This window comes from Anser cygnoides, chromosome 6, assembly GCF_040182565.1.
Source record: "Anser cygnoides isolate HZ-2024a breed goose chromosome 6, Taihu_goose_T2T_genome, whole genome shotgun sequence".
In the NCBI taxonomy this organism is placed as follows: Eukaryota; Metazoa; Chordata; class Aves; order Anseriformes; family Anatidae; genus Anser; species Anser cygnoides.
The window spans coordinates 19,050,404-19,074,248 of record NC_089878.1 but is presented as its reverse complement, the minus strand read 5'-3'; the positions used below and the strand labels follow the sequence as shown (position 1 = coordinate 19,074,248).

The following is a 23,845-nucleotide window of genomic DNA, read 5'->3' as shown; positions in this document are numbered from 1 at the left end:
TGCTGCGCGGAGGGCGAGCCTTGTCCCCGCTGCTCCGCGGAGCCCCGCGCCCCTGCCCGCGCCCGCGGGGCCCCGCCACCCCTCCGGGGGCGCGCAGGCCGCGGGCAGGCGGGACCGAGGAGGGGGAAAAAAAAAAGAAGTGCAGCGCGCAGGCGAAAGAAACATGGCGCTGGGAAGCAGTATGTGCAAAATCCGCAAGGAATTGCAGTAAATTCCTTTTTGTTTGAAGAAAATTTACAACTTGGTAATAGACCTTTTTATGACCTATTTGGGCTCGTCATTGGCTGCGGCTGGTCATGTGCAGGCAGCGAGCGCTTTCATGGCCTTTTCCTGATTTCCCTGGCGAATTTCCCCCTGCATTCTGCCTTCAGAGAGCCTCAGCCCCTCTTTTCCTAACCTTTGTCTACGCTGAGGTGTACGGCAGTCGCCGTGATGTTTGTGCACCGCTCCCCGCATCCCGCGGCCGGCCCCGCCGCCGCTGCCCCGACACCTCCCCGGCCCCGCGACGCCTCCTCGGCGGAGCCCCGCTTCGCCCGCCGCTCCGCGCCCCCGCCGCTGCCTCCGCCACTCGGATTGCTACGCGGGCGCAAAATGGATTACAGCGACCCTCCCGGGCTCCTCTGCAGGCGGGCAGAGCCGCGAACCGGTAAGCACTCGGCTCCCCGCGGGCTGGCCGCCGCCGCCGCTCCGCGCCCGCGCACGGCCCCGCACGGCGGGGGAAGCGGGGCACGGCGCCGAGCCCTGCCCCCGGCCCTGCGCCGTCACCTGTTCCTCGGAGCCCTTATTACTGCCGCTATTCTCATCAGCGGGGTGGCAGCTAGCGCCGTTACTGCTGCTGCTATCCCAAGCAGTCCCGGCCGGGCGGTGCGCGGTGGGGCGCGGAGCGAGCCGCGGCCCCGCGCAGGGCAGCGCAGGGCTGGCAGCAGGACGAGTCCTCCAGCGAGAGGCCCCGTGGCTCTGGCTGTGCTTCCCCTGCCGGGCTGGAGCCCTGCGCCCTGTTTGCGCGCCGGGGCTGCCCTTTGAGGAAGGGCGCTGGCGTAAGCTGGCAGCGGAACAGGTGCTTCCTGCCGCCCCGCCGGGAGCACGGCGCTGCTGCCCCGGCCGCCGCTTCCCCACCGCCAGCCCCGGGCGGCTGCAGCGGGGCGAGTGCGAGAAACCGCGGGGCTTGTGCCGCGGTGCGCACAGGAGATGGGATTTGTCCGCCTTGCCTGCAGACGCGTGCGGGTCCCGCACCGCCTTGCCTATCCGTGTGTGTGCACCCGCTGCCTGTGTGTGTGTCTGTACTTGGCTACACCTCTGTGGAACACACTCTGAATTATATTATTTTGAACGTGCCTTTATAAATTCTTTATTTTTTTTTAATTATTATTATATTGCATATCTCCGCTTTTAAAATGTTAATCCGCCGTAGAAAATCCGCTGCCCTGTATTTAGCGCTCACAGCGTTGGTCGATGACGGAAACGCACCATGCCATTGCACAGGAGGAATTTACCAAATCGCCATTTACCTCAAAGGCAGCCACTTATTTAACGGTAAAGCAAAATGCCTTGATTAAACCATACCCAAGGAGGGTGGAAAGGCGTGGAGCCTGTCCCTCATACATATTTTGAAGCCACGGGGGAAATTCTTCTTTAATCCACCCTCGAACACCTATTCGGCTTGCAAAAGCAGAGCCAGAGCCAGGCTAAGAGATGGGGTGCATTTCCCTCCTGCTCTCGCTGTCCGCGCTAGCTGACCGCCCCGCGCTGCTGCAGGATTTGGGGATTATTTGGGAGGAATCGTTTGCAACACAGCACCAGTCTTCGAGAGTAACTTGGAAAGTATGCATTGCGTTAGGTATCAGCCTCTGAATACCTCCTAGGTGACACAGTAATTATAGTTGCTTGATAATAAATCTCTCCAAAAATTTCGAAAAATCCTGTCCTTCAGCGCTTTTCAAATTATTCGTAGCCTGCGGGAAAACAAGAAAACAAAAGCAGGGTGTTCTAACGAATTCTGATGTGTGTGTGTGTCCACATGTTGACACATACGGATACACACATGCATTTATGATCCCACTAGTTTATGTGGGTGTTCGGCTTCTTTTTTCCCCTCCTAAACGGCTTCCTTCCTTCTGTCCTTTTCTCTCTTTTTTTTCCTTTTTTTTTTCCCTTTCATTCCTTTCATTAACATTAAAACACACATATGTATGTGTAAGCTCTTAAATACGCCTACGTATGTCTATTCCTAACAACGCCTTTATGCACATATCTATATATATACGGCATATATGAGGATCGCATTGTTATTTATATTTATATACATACCTATAGAGAGCCTGTATGTCTGTATATGTGCACTTGCGCTGAAAATTGTGGAATACAGTTTTCGCATTCAGATTTCTCACACCTGCTTCATTTTTCCACAGTGGTTAACAGAATTTATTACTCATCTCTCTCCTTTTTTTTTTTTTTTTTGAAAGGAAACAGACGATTCCTAACCTATACTTTACTGACGTAGGGGCTGTAAAAGAACAACAACAAAAAATAACAACCAGGAAATTGCAGCTCGCGCTCCCTGGCAATACCCAGGTATTGCTGGCGCCGACTGCCATTTCGGAAGTCAGGCTGGGGTCCCGCTTAGCCGCGGAAAGTTGCCTGGAGGAGAAGGGCAGCCTCGGCTCCCCGAGTCTGGCAGGGGGGTGCTGCAAGGGGGAAAGCGATGCGACATGTGGACCCGAGAAACCCAGTAAGACTGAGAAAAGAAATACACGTTGGTTTTGTGCTCTTAAGAACCGCTAATCCCACCGATTCGTTTATGTCCCAATAATGTTTCTCTTTTCCCAAACAAATATATTTCTCACGGGGTGTTTTATGAGCGCTGGGGGCAGAAAAAAAATCGGAACAAAGACAGTATTTCACCCCTTGGTTGGCAGGCAGCTGTTAAAGGTATTTACGGCTCTACTGCAGTGCGGCACTCAATGCTGCTGTAGCGCGAGGGGAAAAAACAGGAAGTGAAAGGGAAAGATGAGGCACAATAAACCTTGCAGCGAGGCTTTGGGGCCGGGCCGGGCGCGGAGGAAAGGTCCCTGCCAGAGACAAGAGGCAATAAAAGCGCATTCAGTGCCCGCGGGGGCTGCTCACACCCCGGAACCTCCGCGGATGCGCCTGGGGGAGGGGGCGGCAGGGGAGGGGGGCACGGTGGGATCTCCCCCACCCGTGCCCCTCCGGCCTCCCCTCGAGGAGCACACTGCGAGGCCGTGGGGGCCGTGGGGACGGCCGTCCCGTCCCAGCCGCCCCGCCGAGCGCCTCCAGGTGCGCCCCGAGGGGGCGGCCCCGACGCGCGGCGCCTCCGCGGTCCCTCGCGGAGCCCGGCGTGGCCACAGCGGGACGGGGGCGGCCGGAGGCTCTCGGGCCGCTCGGGGCTGCGCCAAGCTCCGCGGAAGGCCCCGCTGTGGAGGCCCGGCCGTGGGGTGGGCTCGCGTGGGACGCGTTAGGGACGCCCCGGCCCCGACGGCGCGGTCCAGGGTCACCTGCCCGCGGTGCCCGCCCTCGGGGCCGCCGGGCCTCGGCGCGGTGCTGCCGCCGGGGGCGCGGCAGGGCCCGGCGCCGCCACCAGCCATTTTGTCTCCCACGGCCTCTTCCAGGAGAAGGCGCTGTAGGACAAGCCTGGCCGCCTTCCCTGCCCGGGAGAGGGGCCCTCCGCCCCGCCGCCCCCCGCTGCCCGCCCCAGCCCCCGGCCCGCAGCCCCGGCCCACGCCCACGGGAGAGGCCCACCGGAGGGCCGGGGGCACCGCCGCTCTTTGGGGGCCCTCCCCCTTGAAGTCGCCCCTCTACCTCCGGCGACGCGGCCTCCGGCCCGTTCCGGGTCCTGCGCGCATCCTTGCGGCCCCTCCGCGCCCCCCGCGACGGGCAGCGACCCGGGGCTCACGGCGAGCGCCCCGCCGCCCTCCCGGCCCCCAGAGAGGGCTCCGATGTCAGGCAGCCACCGCATCCCCGCTCGCCCCTTCGGCCTTTTCGGTGCCCGCTGTGCCCCCCGAGCCTGGACGGCGGGTCCCCCTTCCTGCCCCTCACCTGCAGCCCCCGGGGCTCGCCTTCCCCCGCCGTGCCCGGACGTGACCCCGGCGGCCCCCCGGCTGCGCCTGCCCGAGCCCGCCGCTCCCACGGCCCCCGGGCTCCCCTCCCTGCCCCTCGCTCCTCGCCCTCTTCCCCCGCGGCCCCCGGGGAGCCGCCGCCGCTGCCCCCGTTTGATGTCGGGGCGCGGCCGCCGCCGCCCTGCCCGCTCCCGGGGCTCCGCTGCCGCCGGCTCTGCCCGCGGGGTGCTGAGGGCAAGCGGCCTTTGCATCCCCACATCCTGCTCGGCGAGGGTAGGGGCTTTGGGGTGACTGCAGGACGGTCGGGGGTGCGGTAAAAGCAGGCAGCGCTAATGGCGTCGGACGCTCTCAGGGTGCTCGGTCGGGCTTCAAAGGGAGAGCTGGAGCCTGTCATTTGGTCCTGGGGGTAGGATGCTGGTCGTGGCGGCTATCAGGTAGCATCAGGAGCGACGGCGCTTTACCCATGCGATTCAATTTCCCCAACCCTTTTATCGCAACAATTACCAGAGGTAAACCAATTATTATTGGGTTACTTCAGTCCACAGCTTATCCACCTCCAGATCATCAGCCCCGAAAATGAGAGCTGTCATAAAAGCCTAGAGAATGAACTGGCCAGAGCTTCAAAGCCAACTTTCACATCTGCATGTTAGAATAGGAAATGTGAAAATGCCCATAATTCCCCCTTCGAGATACCAGGGCTGGCATAATTCAGTTGCAGAAGCATTCATGTCGCCCCTAAGATCACAGGGAGCTCCATATCTCTCCCATCAGCCCCTCTCCATCCCACAGCCCTTTCCCAGCCCCAGCCCCGCATCTCCAGGACACTTTGGCCCCCAGCCATGTTCGGCCCGGGCCGCCGCTGCCTCCCCGTTTCCCAGGCCCCGATGTCTCGGAGCCGGTGGCCAAACCCCGGCCTTTTCCTCCATCCCCTGCGTGCCCGGGGTGCAGTCCCCACATTAGCGACTCAGAATGCAGCCCCCCGGGGGGCAGGACAGCTCCCACCCCAACCCCTTGCCGCCACTCAGAGCTCCTGGGCGAAGCTCCCCGGCGTCCCCCGGCCCCATAGGCCCTGGCCCGGCAGCAGCGGGCAGAGCAGGGCCGAGCCGTGCAGCCGTGGGGGGCGGGGGGGGGGGTGCCGGGTGGTGAAGCACGGACACAGAGCAAGGGGGGCAGCGGTAGGCAGAGCATCCCCGAGCCGTAACGAGGCAGCAGGGAGCCTCGGGACGCCTCCTGGTCTCTGGCAACAGGAGAATTGATCGGCTGTGACCCCAACAACATAAGGAGTAGGACGGGAGCTAAAGCTGCCCCTTTTCGGGAAATTCACGGGGATATGACCGGGGCTCGTCCCCGGCCCCGGCGGTGGGAAACGGCCGAGAGAGCGCAGACCAGGAGGGACGAGACTCCCGAGTCTGACAGGCAGCACCCAGCCGGGGACAACCGGGGCCATCAGGGGCCAAGTGGGGCCAGCAGGGGCCACCCGGGGCCACCGCCCCGCAGGGAGCTGGGGCTGACGCGCTCTGGGGCGCTGAGCCCCGCGGCAGGGGAGCGGGCGCCGCTGGCCGCAGCAGTCCGCGGGCGGCCACCGACGGGGCGGACAGGGCTCCCCGCCCTCTGGGGAGGGACAAGCCCCTCCTCGGAGGCACCAGCAGCTCCTAGCCACTGCGACTTCCTCGTCGCAGCCGTGATAGATGGGGAGCTGATGCCCGGGGTTCTTTATGCAAGGGCGACTGTGTGAGTGCCAGGGACATTTGACTTCCTGTGCTCAGGGTCCTTGAAATTCTCATTTGCTAACTCACACCCTGCTCCCTTCACACCAGAGCTGTTTTATTGTTTTATAACCCTCCTTAAACTTCCAGTCCTCAAAGATCTCATTGTGGCAGGCTTCACACTTTCTCTCTTCCCAAAGCCCAGTGCCCTCGCTGCTTGCGGCAGTTTGGTCGCTTGCAAACGCCCGTCGGGTGCCTGGCGAGCCCGCAGCCCTTGGCACCGCTCCCTCGAGCAAAGCGCAGGAGGTGAAAGAGTCAAAACCGTTTTCCAGGGGCTCCTGACCAAAATGTCGTAAAGGTCCGGGGAAGGCAGAGGGACCCCCCGGCACCCCGACCTAACTCCGCGCTTTGTCCCGTCGGTGTGCCTCCCTGTCCCCTAAGAGATGCGAAGGGATGCAGGGAAGGTCTTGAAGTGGTACCCACAGCGAAATGCGGCCGCTCCTCTCTCAAGAGCAATTTGGGAGCGCTCAGTCCCCTCTTGGCAGCTTTCCCTGCAAGATGCTCGTTAAAACGGCCGGCATAACGCCACGGAGCTGACCTTCCGCCCATCCCCGCTACCCTGAGCCAGTCCCGCTTTCCAGAGCAGATTCAGCGGACCTTTATTTAGCGAATAAAAGTTTAAAGCTGAAGGTTATTTATGGTTCCGCGGAGATAGGTCCTGAGTGGCTATTTAGAAGCACGTGATTCCAATAAACTTTGTTTTATGGCTTGAGAGTTGACAAGCCAAAATATAATTCCCACCATAAATTAGTTTAAGAGCATACAAGTGCAGATGCTTTCGTTCCTGGAAGCAGTAATCGGGGAAGTGTTAGCAGGGAGCCGTCTGCGGGAATGCGGCCGTGCAGGCACCCCCGCTCCCCGGTCCCCCCGGCCCCGGGGAGAGCGCGCAGTAAGTCCGCTACATACAGCCTTCCTTCGGCCCGGCGCGCTCCAGTCGCTCCGGTGTCTTTGTGCCTCTGGGAACTGGGCGAGCGAGCGAGGTCCAAACGCTGCTTCGCCCGGAAAGCCTTGCCCGAGCCTTGCGCTGGGCAAACGGACAGGTAGAGCTCGAGGGGCCGGGGCAGTGCTGGCATTAGCTGGCTGCGCCCTGGCTGAGGTTTCCGAGTGTGGTGAAACATCTCATTCGAAACTAACCTGGGGAAAAAAAAAAAAAAAAGATTAAAATAACAAACCAAAACAAAACCAAAAAAAAAAAAAAGAGAAAAGAAGGGGACAGAACAGTAAGGTAATGCTCAGAGCCGAACGGCCGATATTGTTCCACTGCCCTCGCCGTGCTATCCAGAGTGCACAAAACTAAAAATATATTAAAAACCAAAAACTGTCTTGGGAATCTCTGTCTAGTGAGCTGTTGATACCTAAGCTATTGCTCTGTGCGTAATACAACTCTCCCAGGCATGGTAGGAAAGCAATAGAAGAGGTGAAAAATCGCTTAGAGGAGAAAAAAAATCACAAAACAATATTGGCGTTTTACTTTTTAATATGCAATGCTTTTCAGGAGCATTAGACTGAATATGTGTTGTTTTCCTTAATGTGAGCTTTGAATGTATTTCTTAAAAGATGTGAAGGAAAGTTCAAGTCAAATTTGTCCTCCTACAATGCAAACAAAGACGCACGTCTCGAGTTTACCGTTTGGATAATTGTGTGATCTTAAAGGGCTACTCTTATCTCAGAGTAGTCCGAGATTTATTCCTATAAAACTGTCGTTCTTTTTGTTCTTAGCTTGCATACAATGCTGTATTGCATATTGTGACATTTTCTGGGTGATGTTTTGGCGAAGGTGATCTGAATATTTCATTTGTAAGTGACTGAATTGCCACAGAACAAAAAAAAGGCCTTTGTTATTCTTTTTTTTCCTTCAGTGAAAGAGGGAGGTCTGACTTTTCATCCCTTTAGAAATTATGTGGTACAAAATCTAGACTATGAATATTAAAAGTGAAAGATCACACCCCAGGCACAGGGAAAGCATGTATTCATAAAAACTGTCTGAATGCAATGTGGTCCTCATTCGGAAGGGGCTTCCACCCCATCACTCCGCTGCTCGCAGGATTTACCACCAGCTCCTCTCTGCCTTCATCTATCAAATGTGTTCTGTAACTGTTCTCAAGCAATATCACCCGTATGTGGAATACAACAGTAACAAACGTTTTTATTGCAACAGGTTCGGCAACATGGAAGGACAGCCACGGTAAGTAGCCTCTTATTTCTTGCAGAATTGGAGTTGGTTGGAAATGCTGTTTCTTCCCCCCGGACCGGAACAATTAAACGCGAGGTATCCCCGCTGAACGTTGCCGCAAGCAATCGAACAGAGAGGGCTGCGTCAGCGTGGGAAGGCTTTGGGGAAGGCTTTGGGGAAGGCTTTGGGGAAGGCTTTGGGAAGGCTTTGGGAAGGCTTTGGGAAGGCTTTTGGGGAGTCATCGTGCGCCACGGCGTCCCAGGCAGCCCCGGCTGGGGACAGGGCGTGGGGACAGGGGCTGGTGGCGCTGCCTCGGGGCCGCACAGGTGTCACCCCTTGGCCACCAGCAGTGCCGCCGTCCCCGCGGTGGCACCGCATAGCGCCTCCCCGGCGGGTCCCCAAGGCAGAGCCGGGCCCCGGAGCCCAGCGCCCGCTCCCCCTTCGTTTCTCCTCGGCTCCTTCGGCCTCGGTCGCAGCGCGGCCGGGGGGCACCGGCCGGCGGTGGCCATTCGTGCGCGGGGTGGCGATGCCGGAGGGCAGGGCAGGAGGGGAGAGGAGCGGAGCGGAGCGGGGCGAGCGCTCGCCTCCGCGCCTGCGGCGGCTCCGCGGGCGGGCAGCGTGCTGCAGGGTGGGCGGGGGGGTCTGGCTGCGTGAGGGGCTCGGGCTTCGGGCTGAGGCTGCCCTCAGAGAGGAAAAGCAAGGCTGCGGTGTCTGGGGATTCAGTACGTGCACGTCGCCCTCCCCGCTCCTGCAGATCGCGCTCTGACTGGGAGCGTGCACAGGAGCGGAGCCGCGTTTGGTCGCGTTTTTCCCCGTTTCCTCTCCCTGCTAGCGATAAATAATCTCTTTCACTACTTCGGGCCGGGCGTCTCGTTCTCGTTTTGCCTTGCGTTGCGATATTGGGTTTGGAGCCATTTAAATACGAAATAAACAATTGCCTCGAGCACTGCATTTTTAATTTTGTTCCGTAGGTAACTTTCCTCCTCCATAGCTAGCCCTGCGCTACGTAGATGCCCTTGGCGTTTTATTCCCGGGCCGGCCCTAAATGTATGGATTACTTGTTTTCTGCCAACCTACATTTAGCATACTGATTATGAACAGGCATACAAAAAGCCTGATAGATCAAAAGCATTTTGTATGGGCAGTTGAACAGGAGGTGAATATATAACGCTTTTGTTCATCAATAACTCTTTGGCTTTGACCTGTCTGAGCAAGTCGTGCAATAAGGTGAAACGCAGGTCACAGCGTCTAACAAATATGAAAATGTGTGGTATTAGGCAGAGCAGGGACTTGCTGCCTCCCCACCCCAGCGCTGCCCCCCGGGCAGCCCTCGGAGGGCTTGTCCGCTCCGGGGGGGCTGCCCCGAGAGCGAGCTGGCTTTGGGGGGCGGGTGCTGCCCGGCCCGCTCGGCAGGGCGGGGGATGCCCCCCCGGAGGGGGCACCCCCTCCCTTCAGGGAAAGGAGGGGAAACCGGGAAGAGCCGCTAAAATTGCTGGGAGGAGATTGAAACGATCGGGGGGGCGAGGGGGGAGGAATTAGGGACACGAAGTCGTTTCGAGTTGCACTTGCTGTGGAGATGATCCCACGGCAGTCGTAAGAAAGCAGAAGTTTAAAAATAGCATCCCCCAGATCGGGCAGCTGGGAGCTGCAGCCAGGCAAACAAACCGGTGCAGATCGCTCGGACAAACGTAACACCCCCAAATGTGCCCTCTGCAGCGGCTGGATGTATCACACCCGCACCATTATTTGTCCTTATGTTGCCCGTTTGAAATAGTCCAAGGAGAAGAGGTTGACCGCAGGACAGCAGAGAGGAGCTGGGTCAGACACAATTCATGAACTTTTGTACTCCTGTGTGCTGCTGTCGACAAAGTAAAAATAATGAAACTTGGTGATATGTTTGTAAATGATTTCGGCTGACCTCTCGCCCTGCCCTTCACCATAAACGCTACGGCGGGGAGAACCTGGGAGGGTGCGAGGCTGCGGCTCACACGCAGCCGCGGGATAATAGCTAGACCGGCATAATGGGACGAAGGTAAATTTGGAAATTCTCTGCTTCCCGAGAACAGCTCCCTCCAGCCTCTAATCTCGTCTTTTTCACAAATCGCTGTTTCTGTTGTCGTCTGTTTTACTTCTGTTTCGATTTTTTTTTTTTAATTCTATTTTTTTTTGGGGGGGGGGAGTTCTAATTAGGGAGAATCTGTTCAGATTCGTATTAGACTAAATAGATAAACACCTATTTTCTGTGTGATTTTAACTGTTATTATTCTAAATAGCGCAATTTGACTGGTAGCGTCCGTTTTCTGTAGCAAGGACGTAAACCGCAAGCATTTAAAGTGCTCAGCAGGTCCTTCTGAGAATTTGTTAGTCGAAATTCGTCGCTATAAATTGGTGCAGAGTCGTAAAGCTCTATTTCATCAATAATAACAACCGTGAATCTTTCCTGAAATCCCACCTTCCTGCAAACCCGTATTTCAGATCTCAATCCCAACAGAATAGTTTGCATTCCTCAGAAGACAGTAAGGAATAAGAGAATGGCAATGACCTGCTATATGGTAGATGAAAACAGAATGTTATTACGTTGTCTATATATACCCTGTAGAACCGAATTTGTGTGATATTCATATAGTCACAGATTCGATTCTAGGGGAATATATGGTCGATGCAAAAACTTCACCTTTCTGCAAATGGTTAGAAGTTTAGATACTGACGGAATCAAAAGACGTGTGCGTGTTGAACACGGAGAAATTCTAAAAGTTTTGCTGCCTCTCTCCTATTTACCAGATTTCAGAACGTCTCTTAAAATTTCACTTGTCGTTCAATCGTAACTCTCCCTGGCAGACTGTGAAGTTAAACAGTTAATCTCACAAGATGTAAAAAATGACTGAAAAAAAAAAGCCTACCAATCAGTGAATGAATCTTTAAAAAGATACTGATACATTAGCTAGACGTGCTAGACGTTAGAGAGTTAGCAAAATTTTCCTGTCAAGTGTCCAGATCTCACCAAAATATTTACGACACCAGCAAAAGCAGCACTCGACTCACTGGAATGTATTTCCTTGTGCTCCAGGAATGATACTGATGAATGAAGACTGAATTTATCTCGTTAAACCTGTGATATTTTTAACCTAATTAAATGCCATCTCCAGTCCATTTGACTGGACTTTGGTGTCTAAAAATGGACAGTTTCTTGTTATCTGTACGATTTCATATGCACATATGCCCAGACTTTTGTATAAGCATGTGCGAGCCTGTGTGCATGCACACGTATGCACACGTATATATCGAGGCTTGCACAGTGAATGAGAAGTTACTGATTGCCTAATTTTATTCAGCAGAACTAAATTCTGGTAACTTTTGGATGACCTCTGCAAGACAAAGACAGGACAGATCTATTGTACATCATATTACCCTCTTCTTTGATGCCTTTTCTTTTTCTTGCCTTCTTATCAGTTTCCTCCCTTTTAATCGCCCTGCAGCTCCTCGCTCTGCATTTCTTTCGATATTTTATTTTAAGGCACGTAACAAACCCTGGTGGAAATTCTGGCTGGTAAATCAGACGAGAGGGCAGCGGAGGTTAGGAAAGTCAGCCCAGACAAAAGGCTGCCTGTACCTGGGGGTCAGGGAGGCGGCGGCCGCTTGATGAATATTCCTAAAACTCCGGTATCTGATTTGGAGGGTGAAACCTGCCGGAGAGGGGTCACTTGCTTACACGTATATTATTTAGTTAAATTCGTGGAAATTATGAGCTGCACACAAATCCGGTGATCAGCTCCCTGCCTCCCCATTGGCCGGGCCAGTCACATGCACGCCTAACTTTATTCAGTTGACAGCAAGTAGGAGGGCTCTATGGAAGGAGAAAAAAAGACAACACGAGAAAAATTAGTATTTTCTACCTTCAGAAATTAATGGCCATGAGTTCGTATATGGTGAACTCTAAGTATGTGGATCCCAAATTTCCTCCTTGCGAGGAATATTTGCAGAACAGCTACCTAGCGGAGCAGGGGGCCGAGTATTACAGTGCCTCGCAGGGCTCCGATTTCCAGCATCAGGGGCTCTACCCACGGTCAAACTACAGCGAACAACCCTTTAGCTGTAGCAATGCCCAAGGCTCCGCCGTGCAGCCGCGGGGTCATGGACAGGAGCAATCCGGCCCACCGAGCCACTTCCCCGGTCAAGCAGAGCATTGTCCACCGCCTCCAATGTCCAACTCACGAGCCTGCGGCCAGCAGCCAGCCCTCAAAGCCCCAAACGGGTCAGCAGTTAAGCAGCCAGCAGTAGTTTATCCCTGGATGAAGAAAGTCCATGTTAACTCGGGTAAGGATCCTCTTCTTACTTTGCTCTTCTCCCCCGTTCCCGATTGTCCTCAGAAATGCTTTGGTCGAGTCCTTGCGAGACTCGTGGACGAGGATTTGAAGCCGAGGTAGCCAATTACACTCGTCATAAATTTTTATTGCCGAGGAAATAGGCCGGTGGCCGTGTGGGGCTTTGCCGAGCAGGAGAAAACTCGGCTGCAGGAGCCGGGCAGAGGCTCGCAGCCCACCTAGCTTGGGGCCGTGGCGCCCGCGCTGCGCACGGGGGAGAGCAGCACGTCCATTGTGAGCTCCTGGGCTGGAGCCAGCCCGGCCACATGCTCGCAGCTCGTGAGGTTTTGTTTTGTAAAAGTCGAACCGGAAAGTCAAGATTAGCTTTGTAAAGTTCTCCGTATTTTTTTCCCAGTGAACCCCAATTACAGCGGAGGGGAACCTAAGCGCTCCCGAACAGCTTACACCAGACAGCAAGTCCTAGAACTGGAAAAAGAATTTCATTTTAACAGGTACCTGACCAGGCGCCGCCGTATCGAGATAGCCCACACTTTGTGTCTCTCTGAGCGCCAGATCAAGATCTGGTTTCAGAACAGAAGAATGAAGTGGAAAAAAGACCACAAACTGCCCAACACTAAGGGCAGGTCTTCCTCCTCTGGTTCAAACCCACATTTACAGACTGTTCCCAAGGACCATCAGACTGACTTGACAACTTTATAGAAGAGGTGAAATTTTCCATTTCATCCTTCGATTCTGACCAGTACTGTACATAACTGACACTATCCAAGCAGAACCTGCATGTAGCAGCTAAGGACTCGAGAAACTGTCATCTTTCTTTAAGGTACTGTTGTACAAAGGAGACAAAATGACGCTACTTTGGACTTTATTTTATTTGCCTCTGCTAGCACAACCTTAAAAAAAAATAAGGAAAAAAAAAAGCATCATGCAGGCAGTGGGAATTGGGAAAATATTAAATGAGACCTTCTGTCCATAAAAAGTAATAAATCATTGAAAATGAAACTGTCCTGTGTTTCAGTTTTGAATTTGAAAGTGAAGGCTTGATGCTTTATTTTGGGATTTTTGCTTTTAATTGTCTTTTGATCCCATGCAATTTCGGGATGATGCATTTGGGCAAGTTGAGGACAGGAAATTTATAGGATAGTCTTTCATTTGAGCATAAAGACTAGTATTTGTGAACTTTTTGTGCTGCTTTACCTTTCTTGGTGTAATGAAAATACTTGCTCATTTCCATAACGTCTCAGAAGATGTGCATAGGAGTTAAGTGAAAACGGGTTATTTTATGCTCTGCTAGTGTTAGCGTATTTATTTATTTGTTACGTAGAAGAGTGACGATAAAAAGAAAAGAAAAAGAGTCAAACCAAAAATGGGAAAGGGGAGCTGAAATGCAGGATTTCTCCTTCCCAGTCTCATGAACACATGTATAATGTTTACTTGTCTTGAATGTACACAACTTTCTTGTCCCATTTTTTCGAATTTCCTTCTCTGTGACTAGGAAAAGCATCCCTGCTCCTTACCGTGTCCCCTCCAGGGCTAACAGGCTAGAAATCCGTTTCCAAAGCCTGCTCTGCTCAGCGCTGTCCTTTAAACCAGCGGTACCTCATTTAAAAACGAAAAATAAACTAAAAAGAAAACCCCGGAGTGAAAAATCAATGCGATTGCTGGGATTGTCCGAGCCATTCGAAGCTCAAAGCTAAACGCGTTCTTTCTGTCCAATTTTAAATTTATTTGCTGCCCAACAGAGGGACAGGCTGTGTGGGTTGTGTCTTTGTTTTGGGGGGGTTATTTTGGTCTGTTTTTTTGTGTGTTTGGTTGTTTAGTAGGTTTGTTTGTTTGGGGGCTTTCTTTTTTTTTATTTTATTTCCAAGAGTAGTGATTGTTTTTAAGCAAACTACGACGCATGAGTGAAATGATTGGAAACCTCAGCAAGTTAAACCGTGGGTAAGAGGGAAGGTTTGCATGGGAGCAGAGCTGGTCTGATACCCCAGTATTTGTCTACGGCTGCTGCTTGCATCGTGCCAAAGTTGTAGTGCGTTGAGCCTGCATTGTAACTACCAAACCCAGCCAAACCAGCTCCCTCAGCCACCTACACCACCGCTCCGGCGATTTTAAAGCTCAGCCCTTATCTCCTCTACCCTCAGGGCAGCCTGGGAGAGGGACCATATAATCGACATTTTAACTAGATGATTCCATTATTAAAGGGAAAAGGGAAAAGAAGGAAACCCAGGGCAAACGCTGAAGCTGCACTTCTGTAAAGGGAGCTCGAAACAGCAGCGCGTGAGTTAAGTGCCCATCTCGGGGCTGAGTGCTTCCCACTGAGGACTCGCTGCTTTCTGAGCTCACTCGGGAAAACACTGGCAAAAATGGGCTTGAATGAATTCGAAAATAAAGGGCGAGCTTTTCAAAATGAGGGTATTCGTCAGGATTAACTATGGCCAGCGGTTAATTTCTGCCCTTTTCTCATCCCTAGAAGTCCGCAAAGTGTCTTGTAAGACTTGGTCTTTTGTTTTAGAGCCTGGAGAAAACTCTTTGTTCTTTCTTAGGGTTAGCCCAGTTCTCAGACTTGCACATGGCAATACTTGAATATCTCCACGTCGTGATATTAAAGATGGATATTCCTGCATTATTCGCATCATTGTTTCTATGACAAAAAGCACAGAGTTCATACATAGTAAAGACGTCTTTTTTCTGACGCCTTCACGTTGAGAAGCTGAAAAGGTATTTTACTGAAGTTCGGCTAAATTGCAGGAACAGGTTCACCCAGAGGACAAATTTTCTATTCGATTAGTTGTATTTCAGCCGGGAAGAGTGACCTCTAAACCCTTAACCTTTTGGACCCAAACTGCTCTTCCCTTTCTCTGCCATGGAGAGCAGTGAGCAGCGGCGCTTGAGGAGGGAATTCCTTAGACGAGTTTTCAAGTTTTGTTACACCCAGTCCCTGCGGTAGGAGCCTTTCGTCTCCAGAATTGGCCAAAGCCCTCCCTTTGCTCTTGGTGTGCATCTAGGGAAAGAAAAAAATAAAATGGGGGGGGGGGGAGGGGGGGGAGAAGAGGGGGGGGAAAAAATCCCTCTCTGGCTGCCCTTCTTGAAAATACCCCCCTCTCGGACCCCCACTGCTTACTTAGAGCCTGTGATAAGTTGGCTCGGAGCAGGGCAAACACGTTACTCGCGAGAGAGATGCCAAGTTTGGCCTCTGTGGTACTATTCTGAAAAATAATGTCCTCGGATAAGCAAACCCTGGCTTTGTGCTTCTTATCGACCGAGATCGCTCCCCAAGTTAAAGGGCCCAATTCTGCTCCCAGCTTTCCTTCCCCCGCCCACTGAAGTCAAACAGGGATGTAGCTGCGGGCAGAATTTGTCTCATTGTCTTTTGAAATGTTAATATCTCCAGGATGAGTGTTGGGTTCAGCAGGCACAGCTCTTACAACCCTCTTTGCAAGTCCCCTTTGAGCAAGGCTGGGGCACTGTTAAGTTTACATAGTTGTAATTGCGTTGTAAGCCCCGAGAATATGTGAACTGGAGGCAGAAAGGACCAAAATAAATAAATAGTTTCCAGCTGCCCATGCTCTGAAGGGTCAGGAATGTGGGCACTAGCGACCAGGAGCACGCACTGGGCGTTATCTCCCGTGGAAAACGAACCTGAGATTTCATTTCCATTGTTTTTTAGCCCTTCCCCAGAGTTATTTTGTGCAGGAAGGGGGGCTGTTTGTTTTTGTTTTTCATGGATGAAACGTTGTGTATTGAAGCCTTTGTTAAACGATCGCATTGTCCAGCAATACTCATCTCTGTCAAAGTGTGATGCTTTTTATAGACTTTACCAATGTTTTGCTGCCATCGATTAAAGCGTTATTTATACTATTTGTCGCCTGTAGTTTTGATGTAAGCCCTCCATATACGTTTGAAATAATAAAAGGTGTAGAGAAATAGCTTCTGTTTTGTACCTTGAACAAACAGTCCTTACGAGGTGGGTCTCTTCTGTGGAAATGCTTGGCCCTCCCATCATTACAATGTTAAAAGATGGGTGACTCTGCATAGCATCCTTCCAAATGTCCCTTTGAACAGGTTTGCTGATTGCCCCAGCCGTAATGGTGTGACTCCAGGCCAAGCTGGAGTCTATATTTACATTTAGGCTGCTGTTAAAAGTGCCTGTCATCCATTTGCTACTGCTTTGCATTTAACAAGCCCTCCTAGAATGACTCCCGGATTTATGCATGTGTGGTAGGAAGCAAGGAGCCACACCTGAAGTCACCTCGATCCCCACACAGATGTGTGCCTTTTAGGTGAGTCCGGGAAGAAGCCAATTAAGAAAGAAATGGCAACCTGAAATTACATTGCAGCGAGCAGCTTTCTCTGAGCAGCAAGTTTCACTTTTTCAGCTGATGCAATAGAAAGATCACACGAAAACACAAACTTGGAGAGTCGAAACTTTCCCATGCACCTAAGGCAAACATCATTTTTTCCAGCCCTGCGTAAGCACCTCAGACAACAATACGTCCCTCTGACTAGGAGAAGTCGATGGCACTATTTTTGTCAGAAGTATTTGTCAGGGAGGACTTGTCCTCTCTTGGAGCGTGGTCAAGGCACGAGTCCAAAAATACAGTATCTTGTTCAGATGCTGAAAGGAGCGTAGTGCACAAAACAAGGCAAGTGCCCTCAATGCCTGAAGAGCGGGGGGGCGAGGGGGGGCTGTGTATTCACAAGCACACTCTCACTAAGTTTAAATGCTGAGACACATTTTGTGATTATACTTTCTCTGTCTGCTGTTTAATGGCTCCTCCTGTTACTACCGATACATCAATACAGTTCTGTATATTATATCACCACTAGTCGTTAAGGTAAGAATGAAGAGGAAAGGCAGAGTCAATAGCAAACACCCCTCACTGTACAGTACAGTAAATAGGGACCTCTCAATGCAGAGCCACACAGCCTCCAACGGCCATGTTTGTTAGCCCTTTCCCCTGATTTTTTTTTTTTTTTTTTTTTTTGCAAGCCTAGAGACCAAAATAATCTTGCTAGGAACAGTCATAACAGGCAGAATTTCAAAGTGCAAGGAAGATGATAAGAATAGATTTCTACAAGTCCTGACCACGTGATTTGCGAAATAATTAATTCAGCACGTCCCTTAAGAAACACGGAGTCGTCATTAATCTGCCAAGCAAAGGACTCTATCAGACTTGAAAACTGAAGAGATCCCAAGAATATAATATACAAAGGGTGCAGTCCCTCTCTCTGCACACCTAGCTCTTTGGTAGCTGCCGAAAAAGAGACGCCCGGTATGTAACCATTTTTTTTTTTGGTACTTTTATTCCTTCTTATTTAAGCCTTAATGAACTTAGCTGTCAAACGCGTGACAAATAGGGCACGCTGCTTCCTGATTTCCAGCTCGGCAGCGGCCGGGAGCCGGACCGGGCGCAAGCGGTGACCTTTGGTTCCCAGGGAGCGGGGGGAAGCGGAGCGCGGAGCGCCGCGGAGCGCCGGGAGGAGGCTGCCGCGGCCCCCGGCGGCGCCGGCGCTGGCCGCTGCCGCCTGCGCGGGGAGGCGCGGAGAGGCGCGGAGCGCCCCGCGGAACAGCGCGGCTGCCAGGGCATCCGCCGCCCGCTCCGAGCCGCGGGGAAAGGCCGCGGACTTCTTTTCAGCCGGGGTTGTAAATCTGGCCCCGCGTCCTGACAGCGGGGCTACCGCGGAGGCTGCGCACCCGCGAAGCCAGCCCCGGGTGCGCCGTGCCCCGCGCTCCGCCGCCGCCCCAAGGCCGGCCCCGCTCCGCTCCCGCGCCCCGCTCCGGCCGGCCCCGGCCCCTGTCTGTCGGCCCCCGGCCCCCGGAGCACGGCCGCGGCCGCCTGCCGGCTCCCAATCGATAGCCCGCGCTGAGGAGAATCGGAGGGCACGGTGTTATGGAAAGGCGCTCTCCACAAACTCTGTGAAATATGGACCACGAGCCTGAGGTTTCTCTATTAAATCCCAGAGTCAGCTGGAAATACTTTCTGCAAACAGGATATTCTTTATTATCCCTTGCTGGAGTAATTTCTAAAAAACCGTAGATCGTAGCTTTTTATTACTTCCGTTTCGGTGGCAGGACAGAGACAAAGTTTCCGATGTTATGAATTATACATTCAAACAATAACACATTAATTCAATTATTCAAAGATGACAAATGTTTATGTGCTTTGCTAGTGACTAAGGAACAGATTTGCTACTTCACCAGAACTCCTACGTTTTTATCAATGAAGTTTTATATTATCCTGCTGGTCCGGGAAAGAAACCAAACTCCACCAAGGCGCGCAGTAAAATGGACCCGACCATAAATCGAAGCCCTTTCATAAGAGCGTTTATTCCTGCATATAGCCCGGGCTATTTTATCAGTTTGACAATTGCCGGAGTTGTTGTTATAAATCATCATAAGTAATTCCTGAAAGGGTGCGAGGCTGCTGGGGGGCGGGCGGAGACTGTAAATCTTTCTGTTTTATTGCTCTATGAACATATGCTCCGATTGAAGAAGTCTTAGATCCTTTACTGGAGACAAATTCACGCAAAGCTGGAGTCCCACCAGCGCCGAGGATTAACATTTCCTTAATACTTTCTTAGTCCCCTCTGCGATGTCTTAATTCTGGTGGCGAGGGCGCTCCTTTCTTCCTGCCGGCCTCCATTTTTACCTTAAATTTCACATTTTTTAGCCCTAGCCTCCGAGCAGCCACCTCGCGGCCTCGGGACTTTTTCCAGGGCTTTCCGAGCTGCCCCCCGAGGAGGCATTTTCTTCCCCAGCCTCCTCGTGCTCTGGGCTCGACTGGAGCCCAACTTTCCCCTCTCTGTGGTGTGTGGGAAGAGAAAGACCTCGTCGTCATCCCAAATGCTCGAAGCCCTGCAGAAGAGCCTTCGGCCGTGTGTGTACACACGCGAGCGTGCACAGGGGCATGCGGGGCTCTGCGTGTGTACACACGGGCGCGGGGGCTCTGCGAAAGTACACAGACGCCGAAATATATGGCTGACGGAAAAGGATATAAAGAACCATTCCCTCTTACTTGAGGCGAGATTTAAGTGCATCATTTCGAAGAAATATAGGATTATAAATCCGAAGCCGTACACAATAATTTACATTGAACTTACGCTTCCATCACCGGACTCCAATCTTTTTATAACTGGTTTGCAAAGTCAGGAAAAGCAATGTAATTTAGATAAATGTTACAATGCACTTACGGATAGTATTGTAAGGTAATACGTTACTGTCACATCCCCGTGCTTTGGATGGTAATGAAATCATAGCAGATGTTAGATTAGGTGTGGTGTATTTATAGCTACTGATATGTTAGAAAATCAAACAGAGAAGCTAATATATATGTATTTTGCCGAACTGGAATTGTTGGGGAGCTTTGCGGGCACACATGACGGATATACTCCAGGGTTGCTCTGTGTCTCTACACACACACGGAGAGGGGAGGCAGGCTCAGGGCAGACACACACACGCACAAATGTCATGAGTTTTTTTTTTTTTTTTTTTTTCTTTCTCCCGACGCTTCTTTAGCCTCCAGACAGGGGTAGTCCCAGCAGCCCAGCATTTTTCCCGGGACGGAGAAGGAGAAACCCAAAAACCCGCGCTCGCCGGTCGGCCCGGGCGCCTTGCCGGCGGAGCAGCGTTGCTGCCGAGCTGCCCGGGGCTCAGGCGGTGGGGTGCAGCCGGTCCCCAGTTCCTCCTCTCGCTCCACTCCCTGGCCGTACCCGGCGGAGTTCACCTCTTCCCCGGCGCTCGGGCGGGCGCGGAGCGGCCCCGCCAGCCCCGCGGGGCGCGTAAGTGCGGGAGCCGGCCGGCGCGGTGCGGTGCGGAGCGGTGCGGAGCGGCCGGGGAGCGGGGCGCGGGGCGCGGGGGTGTCGCCGCCCCCGGTCCCGTCTGGGCAGCCCCGCTGCGAGGGGGTGAGGGGAGCGGGCCAGCCTCAGCCCCGGCGAGCTGCTCCCGCGATCACGTGGGCGAATGTGGCTGGATTTTAGGGCAGTGCCTATATTTCTGGTCAGAAAGGGGGTTCTCCTGCTCTTCCCCAAAATTCTTCCATGGCCGCACGATTTAAAAACAAAACAAAACGAGAGCCGGCCACTTGCCGCCTTTGATTCCAGAAGGCTGATGGCTAAAGGGTTGTGTGTTGATTTTTTTTTTTTTTCCCTAAACCCCAACAAATTCCGATTTCCACTCGCTCTCTTTTATTGGTAGTTGAGCCTGTGCCTGTTTTCGTTCTATCGGGAATTCTGGTGTGTGGAAATGTCTGTAAAACCGCAAGATCAGGCTTAGGACAGTATTGTCTGCAGACAAAGGGTGAAGGATATATTCTAAAAGCTGCAAGCACAGATCCTGAAAAGTGAGGAGCCCAGGTTTATGATAAATTGACACACAGGTAAGCAACTGCATGACAAAATGGGACCTTTAACCACAGGGGCTGCATTATCGCCTTTACTCAGGGACTGTCTGGAATTTGTTTGTAATCTCTGCCCACGACGGCTGCAAATGCATGAAGTAATCTCCACCTCCTTGTGCGTTTTAAGCTGTATCTCCTTTTTATTATGCCGTTTGAATAAAAAGCGAACTCCTTCCCAAAGGCTAGGAGAAAAATGTTTATCTCTCTCCTATCCCCCATTTTCGGTGGTTTCAGGAAGGGAATTACAAATAACCAAAAAAAAAAAAAAAAAAGAGGGGGAGACAACTTTGCTGGACGCTCCCATCGCCAAAGTAAGATTGAGCATCCCATTAATTCGTTGCCGTGGGTAGCCGGGCAGGGGGTAGCCGTGTGGATTTGCACAGTGCGATTTGAAATAGGCTCATAGGTAATGGAGCCCCTACGTGTGGTGTCTTAAATACTCCTGCCGAGCGCGTTCTCGTGCCTTCTCCCCTCTCCGTGCTCCTCGGGGCCGCTACTCGCCTCCCCCGGCGTGCTGGTGCTGCCGTTGCCGCAGCTCTCACGCCTCCGAGCCGCAAAGGCTGAGGAGGCTCGGTTGGATATTTATCTCCCGAGAAGTTTGTGGCCGTGCGCTGGGGCGGTGTGATCAATGCGGTGCCAGGAGGATGCCCGAGGCTGGCCCGGGGCGGCCGCGGGGCTGCAGCCGCTGCAAAGGGCCCCGCAGCCTCCTCGCGTGCACCCGCGGCTCAGCTCCCTCCTGGGCTGCTTTCGGCTCCCAGGAGCGGCCGTCTCTACCCCGGGGCCTGCCCGCAGCCCGGCCGAGCTCTCGGGCCGTGTGTTTTGTGGGGAACCCCCTGGAAAAGCTCGCTTTGTGGCGGCAAGCAGCGGCGGGGATCAGGCTGCGCCGGGTCCCGCCCGCCCCGAGCCACCCGGGCGAGTCCTCCTCGGGGGCCGCCGCAGCAGGGCGATGGGGCGAGGGGACAAAGTTGGGGGGGGGTCTCCTCTCTCTCTCTCTCTCTCTCCCTCTCTCTCTTTTTTCTCTGTTGCGTCTTGCTCTGCTCGATCAGAAGTTAAAGGCAGTGAACATTTTTCTTAGCTGTATGCCTCCAAGCTGCTGGCCTGCCAAGTTAGTCAGCTGAATCCAATTACTGCAAGCAGCATTTCATTTGGCTCGATGGAAGCACTCACTTATAACTTCACCTAAAATTTCAATAATACCTATATTGGGCCCACGCCTGAATAATTCTAAAGATTTCCCTGGGTTGAGCTCTGGCACCTTCTTCTCTGCAGTCGGCTCGGTCGGAGCAGAGCTCAAGCCCGGCGAGCCCGAGACTCCCCTCTTCGCAGCGCAAACTTTGCAGGTTCTCCTTCTGGCCGTGGAAATCTAGATATTTGCCCAACTTGTCGCCAAGTAAAGCATGTCCAGAGCTTGTGAGGCTGCTTCGAAAAGGGAAGAGAAGTCGATAATTAATTAGACGCAAGACGAAAACTTACCACGTTTAGCAACAGCGGGTAACAATGACTTGGTGTGCAGTGTTACGCTCCCTCCGCTCAGGGGCTAAGGTGCAACCCAACTTACGCTTTCTTTTCTTCCTGCACGCCGTAAAGTGCTATTTCTAATGATCTCTGTTAAAAAAAAAATAAAGCACTTAAAGTTGACGTACGCCCACGTGCATATATTATATAAGACGTTACCGGGACAGGCCCGGGCCAGGAACCTGAGCGAGCACCGTGTGTAATCATGAAGCTTCGCTTCCCTAACTCCAGTTTGCCAGCATAAATTAAGGTGATTTGGAAGGGGAATGCCGCATCCTACTGGGTTTGGGTAGAGAGAGAGAAGACTTGGTGGAAAGTTGTAATGTCTGTTGTGTTGTGAGGTATTGGAGGCGCTTCCGTTGGTTGTTCATTAAGTGGTGAGTTATTGCTATACAAGCCAAAGGTCATTTCAAAGGCTTATGGCTGCTAGATATCGTCTTTATAATGACCTGGGCTTCTTTGTGGGGGATTTTCTGGCATTCTTAAGTTCCTAAAGTCCTGACTCGACACATCACACGATGAGATGCAAAATGCGCGTTTCGAGCCACAAACGTTTGCGGCGTATTTTCAGCGCCGGGGTCTCTTCGCTTCTCTTTCTCTCTGTCTCAGCCGGTGGATGGGGAGCCGGGGGGTGTGGGGGGAGAAGGACCCGCGCCAGCCCCGCAGGAGCGGAGCCCTCAGCCGAGCGGGGGCTGCCCGCGGCTCCCGGGCGCTGCGGCCCCGGCTCGGACCCCGCCGGCTCCCCTCGGCCTCGCTGCGGTGGAGGCGGCGGCTCTCCGGGCGTATTTTGCTCGTTTCTTCGCTCCCCGCCTCTCCCAAAGCGTTATTAATAAATGAAGAGAAGCGTCTGCCCTTTGTCTGGTAAAAGATCTGACGTGGACTTAGAGACACGGTGAGGGGCTGCGGACAAGACGTGCATTTATTAACAAAGTCCTAAGGAAGAAAGTCCAAAACAAACCAGCTTCCGCTGAGAGTTCTCACTTTTGTTGCAGGTCCGTGCCCAAGGATTATCCCAAGGAACCTGAAGATCCTACACACACTGTTAAAGTCAAAATTCAAGAAAAAACATAAGTGTGGTGAGTTCTCTAAATTTCCTTTTCCGTCCGTATCCCGCTGTCCCCGGCCCGACGGCCCCTCCGGAGGGAGCAGAGCCGCCGGGGAGCGGGGCCGGGGCTGCAGGCTCCCGGGACTGTAGCTGCATGGAGGCCGAGGAGCAGCAGTCCCTGGGAAGCCCCTCTGGGACACGCAGTTCGCTGCCGGGCCCGGCTGGGGAGCAGCCACAGCCTGGGCCCAGCCCTGGGGAGAAGGGGGGCTCCCCGGGGAGGGGGGTCCGGACCTGCTTTAAGGCCCCGCCAGAGCCGGAGCCGGCCCTCCCCTGCCCTCGCTCCCCCGGCTCCCCGAAAGGCAGGGGCACCCCGCTCGGCTCGGCCGGCTCCCCGGCAGCCGGTGGATGCCCGTCCCGGCTGCAGCCCGGTTCCCTGCCCGCGGGCCGGCCGCGGCCGCCGGCGGCCCCAGAGCTCCCCTTATATACGGGGCTCCCTCCGGGCCGCCGGCCGGGAAATGTGCCGAGTGGGGAATTCTTTTGCCGGGCTCCCTCCTACGC

At 53.4% G+C, this 23,845-nt stretch overlaps 2 protein-coding genes and 1 long non-coding RNA gene across 10 annotated transcripts in view; 2 read left to right on the top strand and 1 right to left on the bottom strand.

Moving 5' to 3' along the window:
* The first annotated feature begins 140 nt into the window (after nucleotides 1-140).
* HOXD4 (homeobox D4) lies at nucleotides 141-13,333 on the top strand. Of its 2 annotated transcripts, XM_066999259.1 has the most exons (3): nucleotides 141-646; nucleotides 7,998-8,024; nucleotides 12,729-13,333. In XM_066999259.1, exons 1-3 carry the CDS (start codon nucleotides 433-435, stop codon nucleotides 13,031-13,033), a joined length of 546 nt encoding a protein of 181 aa, XP_066855360.1. In that variant the 5' UTR covers nucleotides 141-432; the 3' UTR covers nucleotides 13,034-13,333. The 2 variants fall into 2 exon arrangements, with proteins under 2 accessions (XP_066855360.1, XP_013026633.1); XM_013171179.3 differs by lacking the exons at nucleotides 141-646; nucleotides 7,998-8,024 and adding an exon at nucleotides 10,652-12,326.
* Nucleotides 510-23,845, top strand: part of HOXD3 (homeobox D3) — a 30,756-nt gene continuing 7,420 nt past the window's right edge. Inside the window, exons 1-3 of one of the 7 annotated variants that reach the window (XM_066999253.1) lie at nucleotides 539-646; nucleotides 7,998-8,024; nucleotides 23,235-23,318. The gene's annotated coding sequence lies outside the window, so the exon portion shown is untranslated. Of the gene's footprint in view, nucleotides 647-7,997; nucleotides 8,025-17,332; nucleotides 17,605-19,346; nucleotides 20,707-22,325; nucleotides 22,620-23,006; nucleotides 23,135-23,234; nucleotides 23,319-23,845 lie in introns of those variants that run through there. The other 6 variants (XM_066999250.1, XM_066999249.1, XM_066999254.1 and 3 more) reach the window with 6 other exon arrangements.
* LOC125182514 (uncharacterized) lies at nucleotides 21,735-22,636 on the bottom strand. The gene is made up of 2 exons (XR_007162471.2): nucleotides 22,425-22,636; nucleotides 21,735-22,332 (listed from the first exon to the last, which is right to left on the bottom strand). It is a non-coding gene; the product is annotated as an uncharacterized lncRNA (long non-coding RNA).

What these genes read in the sequence shown, in the direction of transcription:
- HOXD4 (XM_013171179.3), top strand. Translation starts at nt 11,918, where the DNA reads ATGGCCATGAGTTCGTATATGGTGAACTCTAAGTATGTGGATCCCAAA. An exon ending in GAAAGTCCATGTTAACTCGG is followed by an intron (nt 12,327 to 12,728) that starts GTAAGGATCCTC and finishes TTTTTTTCCCAG; the next exon opens with TGAACCCCAATTACAGCGGA.